The sequence below is a fragment of the Salvelinus alpinus genome, chromosome 12 (genome assembly GCF_045679555.1).
Source record: "Salvelinus alpinus chromosome 12, SLU_Salpinus.1, whole genome shotgun sequence".
Taxonomy (NCBI): Eukaryota; Metazoa; Chordata; class Actinopteri; order Salmoniformes; family Salmonidae; genus Salvelinus; species Salvelinus alpinus.
Genome location: NC_092097.1, coordinates 27,308,310 through 27,320,346, shown reverse-complemented (window position 1 = coordinate 27,320,346; position 12,037 = coordinate 27,308,310). Strand labels below are relative to the sequence as shown.

General features: G+C 40.6%; 2 protein-coding genes across 6 annotated transcripts in view; one reads left to right on the top strand and one right to left on the bottom strand.

The window, feature by feature from the left end:
- Nucleotides 1-12,037, bottom strand: part of LOC139535805 (AMP deaminase 2-like) — a 66,133-nt gene that overhangs the window by 39,289 nt on the left and 14,807 nt on the right. The window lies entirely within an intron of this gene.
- Nucleotides 7,011-10,917, top strand: LOC139535804 (myb/SANT-like DNA-binding domain-containing protein 4). Of its 3 annotated transcripts, XM_071335613.1 has the most exons (10): nucleotides 7,011-7,555; nucleotides 7,861-7,931; nucleotides 8,019-8,195; nucleotides 8,286-8,347; nucleotides 8,430-8,516; nucleotides 8,604-8,645; nucleotides 8,714-8,887; nucleotides 8,967-9,002; nucleotides 9,101-10,048; nucleotides 10,143-10,917. In XM_071335613.1, exons 1-8 carry the CDS (start codon nucleotides 7,398-7,400, stop codon nucleotides 9,000-9,002), a joined length of 807 nt encoding a protein of 268 aa, XP_071191714.1. In that variant the 5' UTR covers nucleotides 7,011-7,397; the 3' UTR covers nucleotides 9,101-10,048; nucleotides 10,143-10,917. The 3 variants fall into 3 exon arrangements, with proteins under 3 accessions (XP_071191714.1, XP_071191713.1, XP_071191712.1); XM_071335612.1 differs by having other exon boundaries at nucleotides 8,714-9,002; XM_071335611.1 differs by having other exon boundaries at nucleotides 8,714-10,048.

The following is a 12,037-nucleotide window of genomic DNA, read 5'->3' as shown; positions in this document are numbered from 1 at the left end:
TAGAAAGCCGGATCAACTAAGTGAATTAAACTATTTTGAAAATGCAATTAAGGGAATTAACTGGAATGATCTCTTGTCCTATACAGACGTGGAAGCTGATAGTCAGGTTTTTCTATCCACAATCCAGACTACAATAAATGGTTTCCTAAAGAAAATCAAATCCAAACCTGGCCAAAAGAGCACTCTTCCTTGGCTAAATGGAGAAATCTGGAAATTGATGAAAGAATGAGATTATGCTCTAAAAATAGCCCTAAGATCCAAATTAGAGCATGACAGACATAGGTTTACCATGTTGAGAAATAAGGTGATGAAAGAAATCAGACAGGCAAAGGCAAACTTTTTTATTAACATAATTGGTGAAGCAAAGGGAAATTCTAAATTGATCTGGGAGAATCTAAAAAAGTGAACAGGGAAAGACCATAGTAACACTGCAAAAAGACTAGAAATCATGGTGAATAACAATCTAACACAGGATGCAGTCGAAATAGCAATAGCCTTCAATTCCTACTTTATTGACTGTCAGGGTACTGACAGAGAACCCCTCCACTGGTTTCTTGGGCTCAGTGCTAGTAAATGACACTCAACCTGTCTTCATCATAAGGGAGGTTTCTGAGTCAATGGTGAACATGGTGATTAGCTCACTAAAGAACTCTAAAGCCAAAGATGTGTTTGGGCTGGACTCTACCTTTCTTAAAAACTACAAAGAGTCACTCATTGGCCCCATTACTAAGGTCACCAACACATCTATTGGTCTCGGGGTGTTTCCAAGGGTATGGAAGTCGGCCATAATAACGGCCATCTTTAAATCGGGCAACCCTGCTGACGTGAGTAACTACAGGCCCATTAGTATACTACCTATGGTGTCAAAGGTTGTTGGAAAGTGTGTAGCAGAACAACTGATTGCCCACCTCAACAACAGCCCCTTCACATTACACTCCATGCAGTTTGGCTTCAGAGCGAAACACTCCACAGAAACGGCCAACTGCTTTCTTCTGGAAAATGTGAAGTCCAAGATGGACAAAGGGGGGCGTTGTTGGGGCTGTGTTTCTGGACCTAAGGAAGGCTTTTGATACTGTTAACCATGATATTCTCATTTCAAAATTGTCCAAGTTCAACTTTTCCCCCGATGCCTTGAGATGGATGAAATCATACCTTGAAGGCAGAACTCAGTGTGTCAGAGTGAGCAATGAGCTGTCGCCCACTCTTAGCTATGATGTGGGTGTGCCCCAAGGGTCAATACTGGGGCCCCACCTGTTCAGCCTGTACATTAATGATCTGTCTGTACTGGGTCTGAAGTTCAAATGTATGCAGATGATACAGTGATATATGTGCATGCAAAGAGCAAACAACAAGCTGCACAAAAACTCACTACTGTAATGTTCCAGGTTACAAAGTGGCTCGTGTTTGCATCTCAATGTGAAAAAAACTGTTTGCATGTTCTTCACAAAGAGGGCAACATATGCTACTGAGCCAGATGTCTATGTGTCAGGGGAGAAGCTCCAGGTGGTATCTTATTTTAAGTACCTTGGCATCATACTTGATTCCAACCTCTCTTCTAAAAAGCATGTGAAAAAGGTCATTCAGATAAATAATTTCGTATAAAATCGGAAATTAGCTAGGTTGAATTTGGTTGACTACAGAGATAGCAAAACTGTACTTCAAATCTATGATACTCCCCCACTTAACATACTGCTTGACTAATTGGGCCCAAGCTTGCTGTACAACATTAAAACCTATTCAGTCTGTCTACAAACAGGCTCTCAAAGGGCTTGATAGGAAGCCCAATAGCCATCATCACTGTTACATCCTCAGAAAGCATGAGCTCCTGAGTTGGGAAAATCTTGTGCAATACACCGACGCATGGCCTAGCTCCCCCTCCACTCAGTATTTTTGTTAAACAGAAAACCCAAACATATGGCAGCAGATCCACAAGGTCTGCCATGAGAGGTGACTGTATAGTTCCCTTAGGGAAAAGCACCTTTAGTAAATCCACTTTCTCTGTGAGAGCTTCCCATGTCTGGAATACACTGCCATCAGACACACATAACTGCACCACATATCACACTTTCACAAAATGCATGAAGACATGGCTAAAGATCAATCAGATTTGTGAACATAATCCCTAGCTGTGTATTGCCACTTTCCATGTTGTCTGTTGTCTGTAGCTTGTGAGGTGTGGAAACACCTTGTTGCTTTTATGAATTGTCTTACTGCTTTTTGTTCTATGTTGCTCTGTCTGTATGCTACGTCTTGCTTGTCATATGTTGCTCTGCGTGTGCTCACTGCTCAATAATTGTTTATATTGTAAATGTTTTTAATAACCTGCCCAGGGACTGCGGTTGAAAATTGGCCGGCTGGCTAAAACCGGCACTTTTACTGAAATGTTGATTAATGTGCACTGTCCCTGTAAAAATAAACAAAACTCAACTATGTTCTTGAACTTCAATGCTGCAGAAATGTTTTGGTACCCTTCCCCAGATCTGTGCCTCAACACAATCCTGTCTCTGAGCTCTACGGACAATTATTTTGACCTCATGGCTTGATTTTTGCTCTGACATGCACTGTCAACTGTGGGACCTTATATAGACAGGTGTGTGCCTTTCCAAATTATGTCCAATCAAATCAATATACCACAGGTGGAGAAGGGGTCTGAATACTTTCTGAATGCACTCAGGGAAGTTTATGTTTTTTCCATGGTTCAGATAAATTTGTAATTGAAGTTATTAGGTTTATGTTCCATCCGACATCCTGATATTACCAGGCTCTGACCACTAGATAGGGACAGTTCAACCAAATCACATAATACCATATTGGTTTCCTTACCCTGTAAGCAGTTTATGGACAAGGTATGACAGCAATCCATGCTTTGGTTTTGTTGTCCAGTTTCAAAATATTTTTTTTGCATTTGTGGCACAAATCCAAGGCAAGTCAATGGTACCTATATTAGCATTTTCACAATTCATGTCCAAATCATTATAAAGTACACTATACAGTGGGGAGAACAAGTATTTGATACACTGCCGATTTTGCAGGTTTTCCTACTTACAAAGCATGTAGAGGTCTGTAATTTTTATCATAGGTACACTTCAACTGTGAGAGACTGAATCTAAAACAAAAATCCAGAAAATCCAATTGTATGATTTTTAAGTAATTAATTTGCAAATTTTTTTGTCCATTAAAATATCAAATTGATCAGAAATACAGCGCAGACATTGTTAATGTTGTAAATGACTATTGTAGCTGGAAACGGCTGATTTTGAATGGAATTTCTACAGTTGAAGCCAAATACATTTAAACTCAGTTTTCACAATTCCTGACATTTAATCCTAGTAAACATTCCCTGTCTTAGGTCAGTTAGAATCACCACTTTATTTTAAGAATGTGAAATGTCAAAATAGAGTGATTTATTTCAGCTTTTATTTCTCATCACATTCCCAGTGGGTCAGAAGTTTACATGCACTCAATTAGTATTTGGTAGCATTGCCTTTAAATTGTTAAACTTGGGTCACATATTTCAGGTAGCCTTCCACAAGCTTCCCACAATAAGTTTGGTGAATTTTGGCCCATTCCTCCTGACAGAGCTGGTGTAACTGAGTCAGGATTGTAGGCCTCCTTGCTCGCACACGTTTTCAGTTCTGCCCACAGATTTTCTATGGGATTAAGGTCAGGGCTTTGTGATGGCCATTCCAATTAGAGGTCGACCGATTAGGGCTGATTTCAAGTTTTCATAACAATCGGAAATCAGTAATTTTGGACGCCGATTTAAAAGAAATATATATTTTATTTTTTTACACCTTTATTTAACTAGACAAGTCAGTTAAAGAACACATTCTTATTTTCAATGACGGCCTAGGAACGGTGGGTTAACTGCCTTGTTCAGGGGCAGAACGACAGATTTTTACCTTGTCAGCTCAGGGATTCAATCTTGCAACCTTACGGTTAACTAGTCCAACGCTCTAACCACCTGCCTCGAGGAGCCCGCCTGTTACGTGCATGCAGTAAGAAGCCAAGGTAAGTTGCTAGCTAGCATTAAACTTATCTTATAAAAAACAATAAATCAATCATAATCACTAGTTATAACTACACATGGTTGATGATATTACTAGTTTATCTAGCGTGTCCTGCGTTGCATATAATCGATGCAGTGCGCATTCGCGAAAAAGGACTGTCGTTGCTCCAACGTGAACCTAACCATAAACATCAATGCCTTTCTTAAAATCAATACACAGAAGTATATATTTTTAAACCTGCATTTTTAGCAACAAAAAAATCCAGGTTAGCAGTCAACATTAACCAGGTGAAATTGTGTCACTTCTCTTGCGTTCATTGCACGCAGAGTCAGGGTATATGCAACAGTTTGGGCTGCCTGGCTCATTGCGAACTAATTTGCCAGAATTTTACATAATTAGGACATAACATTGAAGATTGTGCAATGTAACAGGAATATTTAGACTTATGGATGCCACCTGTTAGATAAAATACGGAACGGTTCCGTATTTCACTGAAAGAATAAACGTTTTGTTTTTGAGATGATAGTTTCCGGATTCGACCATATTAATGACCTAAGGCTCGTATTTCTGTGTGTTATTATGTTATAATTAAGTCTATGATTTGATAGAGCATAGGCACCAGCAGGCTCGTAAGCATTCATTCAAACAGCACTTTCGTGCGTTTTTTCGTGCTTCAAGCATTGCGCTGTTTATGACTTCAAGCCTATCAACTCCCGAGATTAGGCTGGTGTAACCGATGTGAAATGGCTAGCTAGTTAGCAGGGTGCGCGCTTATAGCGTTTCAAACGTCACTCGCTCTGAGACTTAGGAGTAGTTGTTCCCCTTGCTCTGCATGGGTAACGCTGCTTCGAGTGTGGCTGTTGTCGATGTGTTCCTGGTTCGAGCCCAGGTAGCGGCGAGGAGAGTGATGGAAGCTATAATGTTACACTGGCAATACTAAAGTGCCTATAAGAACATCCAATAGTCAAAGGTATATGAAATACAAATCGTATAGAGAGGTATAGTCCTATAATTCCTATAATAACTACAACCTAAAACTTCTTACCTGGGAATATTGAAGACTCATGTTAAAAGGAACCACCAGCTTTCATACTGTATGTTCTCATGTTCTGAGCAAGGAACTTAAATGTTAGCTTTCTTACATGGCACATATTGCACTTTTGTCATCTTCTCCAACACTTTGTTTTTGCATTATTTAAACCAAATTGAACATGTTTCATTATTTATTTGAGGCTAAATTGATTTTATTGATGTATTATATTAAGTTAAAATAAGTGTTCATTCAGTATTGTTGTAATTGTCATTATTACAAATAGATAAATAAAAAACCGGCCGATTTAATCGGTATCGGCTTGTTTTGGTCATCCAATAATCGGTATCGGTGTTGAAAAATCATAAATCGGTCGACCTCTAATTCCAATACCTTGACTTAGTTGTCCTTAAGCCATTTGCCACAACTTTGGAAGTATGCTTGGGGTCATTGTCCTTTCGGAAGACCCATTTGCGACCAAGCTTGAACTTCCCTGACTGATGTCTTGAGATGTTGCTTCAATATATAGGAGTTTGGAAATTGCTCCCAAGGATGAACCAGACTTGTGGAGGTCTACAATTTATTTTCTGAGGTCTTAGCTGATTTCTTTTGATTTTCCCATGATGTCAAGCAAAGAGGCACTGAGTTTGAAGGTAGGCCTTGAAATACATCCACAGGTACACCTCCAATTGACTCAAAGGATGTCAATTCGCCTATCAGAAGCTTCTAAAGCCATGACATCATTTTCGTGAATTTTCCAAGCTGTTTAAAGGCACAGTCAACTTAGTGTATGTAAACTTCTGACACACTGGAATTGTGATACAGTGAATTGTAAGTAAAATAATCTGTCTGTAAACAATTGTTGGAAAAATTACTTGTGTCATGTACAAAGTAGATGTCCTAACCGACTTGCCAAAACTACAGTTTGTTAACAAGAAATTTGTGGAGTGGTTGAAAAACAAGTTTTAATGACTCCAACGTAAGTGTATGTAAACTTCCGGCTTCAACTGTATGTAGCCAATGATACAAGGTTCATGAAATCAATAACTTGCTATCATCAGAAATCATTCATATATCTCTGAAACTCACTTAGATAATCCCGTTGATGACACGGTGGTAGCAATATATGGTTATAATATCTACCGAAGAAACATTGCGGTTTATACTCATGTCATATTAGTCATATTCCTGTAATTCCTGTAAAGCTTAGAGAGGATCTCGTGTCAAATGCTGTTGAAGTAACATGGCTACAGGTTCACCTGCCTCATCTAAACCCTATTCTTGTAGGAAGTTGCTATAGACCACCAAGTGCTAACAGTCAGTATCTGGATAATGTGTGTGAAATCCTTGATAATGTGTGTGATATCACACATGGATGACTGGATGACCTAAATATTGACTGGCTTCATCAAGCTGTCCACTCAATAAAAAGCTTCAAACTGTTACCAGTGCCTGCAAACTGGTTCAGGTTATCAGTCAACCTACCTGGGTATTTACAAACAGAACAGGAACCAAATCATCCACTTGTATTAACCATATCCATACGAATTCTGCAGAAATCTGCTCCAAAACAATATCCATACCCACTGGATAGCCCTATCTAAGAAAAGAAAACCAAAGTTCCAAAGACTGGTCCTAAAATAGTGTATAAGCGATCATACAAGAGGTTTTGCAATGATACGTATGTTGAAGATGTGAAAAATATTTGTTGGTCTGATGTGTGTAATGAGGAACATCCTGCCGCTGCATTTATGAAATTGCTTCTTCCGGATACTGACAGGCAAGCGCCCATAAAGAAACTGACTGTTAAAACGACCAAATCCCCATAGATAGACGATGAACGACAACCTGGATGGTAAATTACTGAGGTTGGTAGCAGAATAAATTTAGACTTCTATTTGCCACATCTTCAATCTAAGCCTAAAAGACAGTGTGCCCTCAGGCCTAGAGGGAAGCAAAGGTAATTCCGCTGCCCAAAAATAGCAAAGCACCCTTTAATGGTTTAAACAGCAAACCAATCAGCCTGTTACCGGTGCTTAGCAAACTTCTGGAAAGAATCGTATTCGACCAAATGCAATGTTATTATATAGAATGACTGATGAAGATTGTGGGAGCTGTTTTGTTGGACTCCAGGGGCCTGTTGCACAAAAGTAGAATTAAGACATCCGGGATAAATGACTCAGCTGAGCTCAATGAAGCCAAAACATGTGCGTCCAGGCTTAATTGGTTGCACAAAGACCAAGCCAGGATGAGCAGACACGGATTCATTAAGCCAGGTGAAACCAATCCTGGATAGGTGCGCGCTCACGGCTCACTCAAATAGACCCCGCCACAGATCACAGATTAACTGATTTACCATGGCAACTAGAGCCGCGTACTTTTCCCCGTCGGAAGCACAAATCCTCATGGAGGCATACGAGGAGGTAAAAGATATAATTAAGAAGAAAGGCAACACCGCCACAGTGATAAAGCAAAGAGAAAAAGCGTGGCAAAGTATTGCAGACCGCCTGAATGCGTAAGTAGTGCACAATTACACACTCACCGCTCCGCTGAAACATCACAATTACAATTCAAATATTTAATTCACATCTCCAAAAATGCAGTTGTACTGTAATTATGAAACGGTTAAATTTTTAATTGAAATGCACTGCAGATATGAGTGAAATTGTGTAAAGTAACTCCATCACACTGTATAAAGCTATGATAAATTTTTTGATATTTTTACTGAAAACAAGACAAAAATACCAAGTAATTTTTTGCAGTGTGACTCCATTAAATGTGTGTGTGTGTGTGTGTGTGTGTGTGTGTGTGTGTGTGTAGATTAAACATGAACGGGCCAAAACGGACATGGCAGCAGGTCAAAATCAAATACAAGAACATTCTGCAGAATGGTATGGTCCCTGACTAATATTTAACAAAGCACAAGCATATATTGTACCCAGAAGGTGCCTGCTCACACATTGTCTGTACTGTTTTAGCAGTGAAAAAGAATACCCACAGACAAGGCACGGGTGGTGGGTCACCAAAGGCTGACCTTACCCCAGCAGAGGACATGGCCTTGGAGCTAAATAAAGGCAGGCCCGTCTTAGAGGGGATCCCTGGGGGGAAAGAGACGAGCATAGGTTCCTCCCAAGATGCCACCCGCTTCATTCAAGGTATGTCCTTCCATCTCTACATGGGATACAACCACATTCATATTGAATCAATTTGGACTGTCTGACTTTGGTTTACCTATTGCCTTGCAGTGTCTGGCAGCACTGTGTTCCTGTTAGAGCCACCAGCACAAGCACCAGACGATGCTGATCCAGTGAGTACTCCATCAAAGGCATACTGTAGGCCTGGCATGTCTTGTCTACTAGCTTCAATATGAATCCGATTAAATGTGATAGGGTGAAGGCCCCAGTGCAGCAGCAACAGCACATGATGGAGACGATGATGAGGAGGAGACCATCTCTCTGGATTCCAGAAGGCATGAGGTATCATGTTAAGACTGTGAAAGTACTATTTACTCTACAATGGTGAGGAGTCCTCATCAAAATCAAAACATCTAATTTCTTTTACAGGACCCAGATGCTATACAGTGGGAAAACCAGCCTGGCAACATAGTGCGTATTAATAAAAGGACACCACATCCTGCCAAATTCCAGCTGCGCTAATTGTATTGTGTTCACAGAGCTCACAAGCTATCAGAAAGTTGTATGGCAACCACCTCCGGCGCCAAATAGAACTGGCAGACATAGACATTCAGTACAAGAAGAAAAAGATGGAAAATCTTGCACTGGAGTCCGAAATAAAAAAGAGGACAATTAGGAAACTGGACCTTGAAATAAAAAAACTTGAGAGGGAGGTGAGATATGCCTTCAATGTACACTGTATGCTAACTGTAACACAAATGTATTAATCATTATTTTTCTTTCCTCCCCCAGCTCCAAGAAGATGACACAGCTCAAAATAAAAATTAGGTATATTCTCGTAAAGTCAAGTGAGCCATGACATATGAGCTCTTATTGTGAGCACACAGGACGGTGGCATCTTTCTAAGGTTTTTTTTATTTTCCCAGCAATCAGTACAACCAAGTCATCGTTATAAGGCATCGCCCTCTTTTGCCCACCCCCCCAGCACCAGGTGTGGCCACTAGCCTATATGAAGGCCCAAAATTGTGTGTTCCTTTCTGCTCTGACAATGGCATGCCCATTCGTGCGAGATGTGGTGGATGAAGAAGCACTTGTGCTGAGGAGAGCCTTCAGGCGAGAAAGGGTCTTCAGGGACCGGTTGGACCCACTGGCCTTCCCTGATGACCATCTATATGAAAGATACAGGTTTTCTGCAGATGGCATCAGGTATCTATGCAGACTACTGGGTCCCAGGATTAAGCACCGCACTGCACGGAGCCATGCACTGAGTGTGGAGCAAATGGTTTGTGTGGCCTTGCGCTTTTTTGCTAGTGGAGCCTTCCTGTACTCAGTGGGGGATGCAGAACAGCTGAACAAGGCCACAATTTGCCGCACAATAAGGAGTGTGTGTCTGGCTATCAAAGCATTAGCAGATGTCTTCATCTCCTTCCCTGGCCACAGAAGACTCTGTGACATCGAAGAGGAGTTCTATAGGATTGCAGGTAAGAGGATCTACAAATTACAGGACAACTGTTAACACATAGTAGGATACTCATTACTTTGTGTGACAGGTTTCCCCAATGTCATTGGTGCAGTGGACTGCACACACATAAGGATAAAAGCCCCCTCAGGTGCCCATGAGGCCGATTTTGTGAATAGGAAATCCTTTCACAGCATTAATGTTCAGGTGAACATAACTTTTTGATATTGTCCATTGACGAACACTCTGCATTGCCAGTGATGTGCATTGATTGGTGTAATATTCCTCATCTTATGATTTCAGATGGTCTGCAATGCTGACTGTGTGATCAGCAATGTTGTGGCAAAATGGCCTGGCTCAGTCCATGACTCCAGAATCTTTCGGGCCTCTGAAATCTATCAGTGCCTATCACAAGGTAAGCCACACAACCCCTATTTATAACCATCATGGCTGTGTCAAGAATATCACTGTGTTTATGAGGTAGTAATGATGAGATTTTGTGTTGACAGGTGAATTCTCTGGTGTGTTGCTGGGAGACAGGGGGTATGGCTGCCAGCCTTTTCTCCTGACACCTTTCACAGACCCCCAGGAAGCACAGCAGGCCTACAACCATGCCCATGCCAGGACCAGGGCCAGAGTTGAAATGACCTTTGGCCTCCTGAAGGCACGCTTTCACTGCCTTCACAAATTAAGGGTCAGCCCTGTTAGGGCATGTGATATTACTGTGGCTTGTGCTGTCCTCCACAATGTGGCCTGCCTGAGGAAGGAGAGGGCCCCCAGAGTGCCACCAGCCATGGACTGGGACAATCCGGCAATCTTCCCTGATGACGACAGTGGTCGGCTGCTGAGGGACCAATATGTGTTGAATTATTTTAGTTAGTATGTGTGCTTTCAATTTTGGTTAAATATGTCCTGCGGTGGCAGAGGAATTTGGGTTTTTTTGGGTTCGTTTTTTGACGAATTTGGCCTCTTATGATGTTTGTGCGGTATACTGTGTGTAATACAAGGCTGCAGGGAGGCTACTGCATCCATTCATTTGTCTGTTCAGTTGATGTGTATGGATTTGTCCTGCATTTATTTTAGTGTGCAGACATGCAGGGTGTGTTATATACAGACCTTTGAATGTGTATGTATCATTTTGTATAATATGCTTGGATTCTGTGCTTTCCATCTTGTAGAGTCACTGTGACTTCAGTTTCGAAAGGAGCTGATGGTTTACCTGCTTTGTTTTGTCCTTATTCAATAAAGGAACATAATGTTACACATTGTGTTTTTATATTCATATGGAATGTGTATTTGTTTATATGACAGAGTACTAGGGCCACACTGAAGAAAAAGGATAAAGTCATAAATTTATGAGGCTGGTTCTTTCTGCAGAAAAGCTACATATTGTTTTTACAGTTTTGATACTTATGACAATGTGATACTTAATATTCTGGCACATCAGCATGTCTTTGTTTATGAAACCATACTGAAGTACAATTTCACGAAATGCCCCACATCTGTCATTTTAACAACTGTCCTCCTTTAAAACAACTGGTTACAATATTATGACTTGTGTTTTTTTCCCCTCTGTGGCCCTAATATTCTATCATTTTATATATAGCCTTATAGTCTATGGGAAACTGTAAATTATCTAATGATAGCAACATCATCTAAAAATCATTTATCCAAAATCATTGAAATTAATGATCACAAACGTTTAAATAATAACAGTGGGTCTAGTTATATGTGATAACAATGTATAGTGAGCAGTGAAATAACTATTGGTTTCCATTTGTGGTGACTGCTGACTGACATTAGGGATGAGATTAAATAGATCCTGGAATTTAGCCTGGTCTGGAGCAGGCTAGCTCCACAGAATAAATCTCCATGGTAATTTATACCATAACATATCCTCCTGCCCCCTATCCATCTTTAGTGCAACCGGATTACGGATCAATTGAGCCAGGATCACCAAGATATCCTGGCTTAATCCCTTATCCTAGTTTTGTGCAACAGGCCCCAGTGCTAGCTTTGATCATAACATATTGATAAATACTTAGGTGTTATGGATTAACATCCTCTGCCGTACAATGGATGGACAGTTACCTATCCAATAGAACAGAGGGTTTTCTTTAATGGAACCCTCTCTAATACAAATTTGGTTGAGTGTGATGTACCGCAGGGCAGCCAGCTTGGACCATTATTGTTTTCTGTGTTTACTAATAACCTTCCATTGACCTTGAATAAAGCCTGTGTGTCCATGTACGCTGACGACTCAACAGTATACACGTCGGCTCCTACAGTAAAATAAATAACTGACACCCTTAACATTGCACTCCAGTGATTTTTAGAATGGGTAACTAGCAATAGGCTGGTGCTAAATATCTCAAAAAGAAAAGCATCATTTTGAATAATGTGC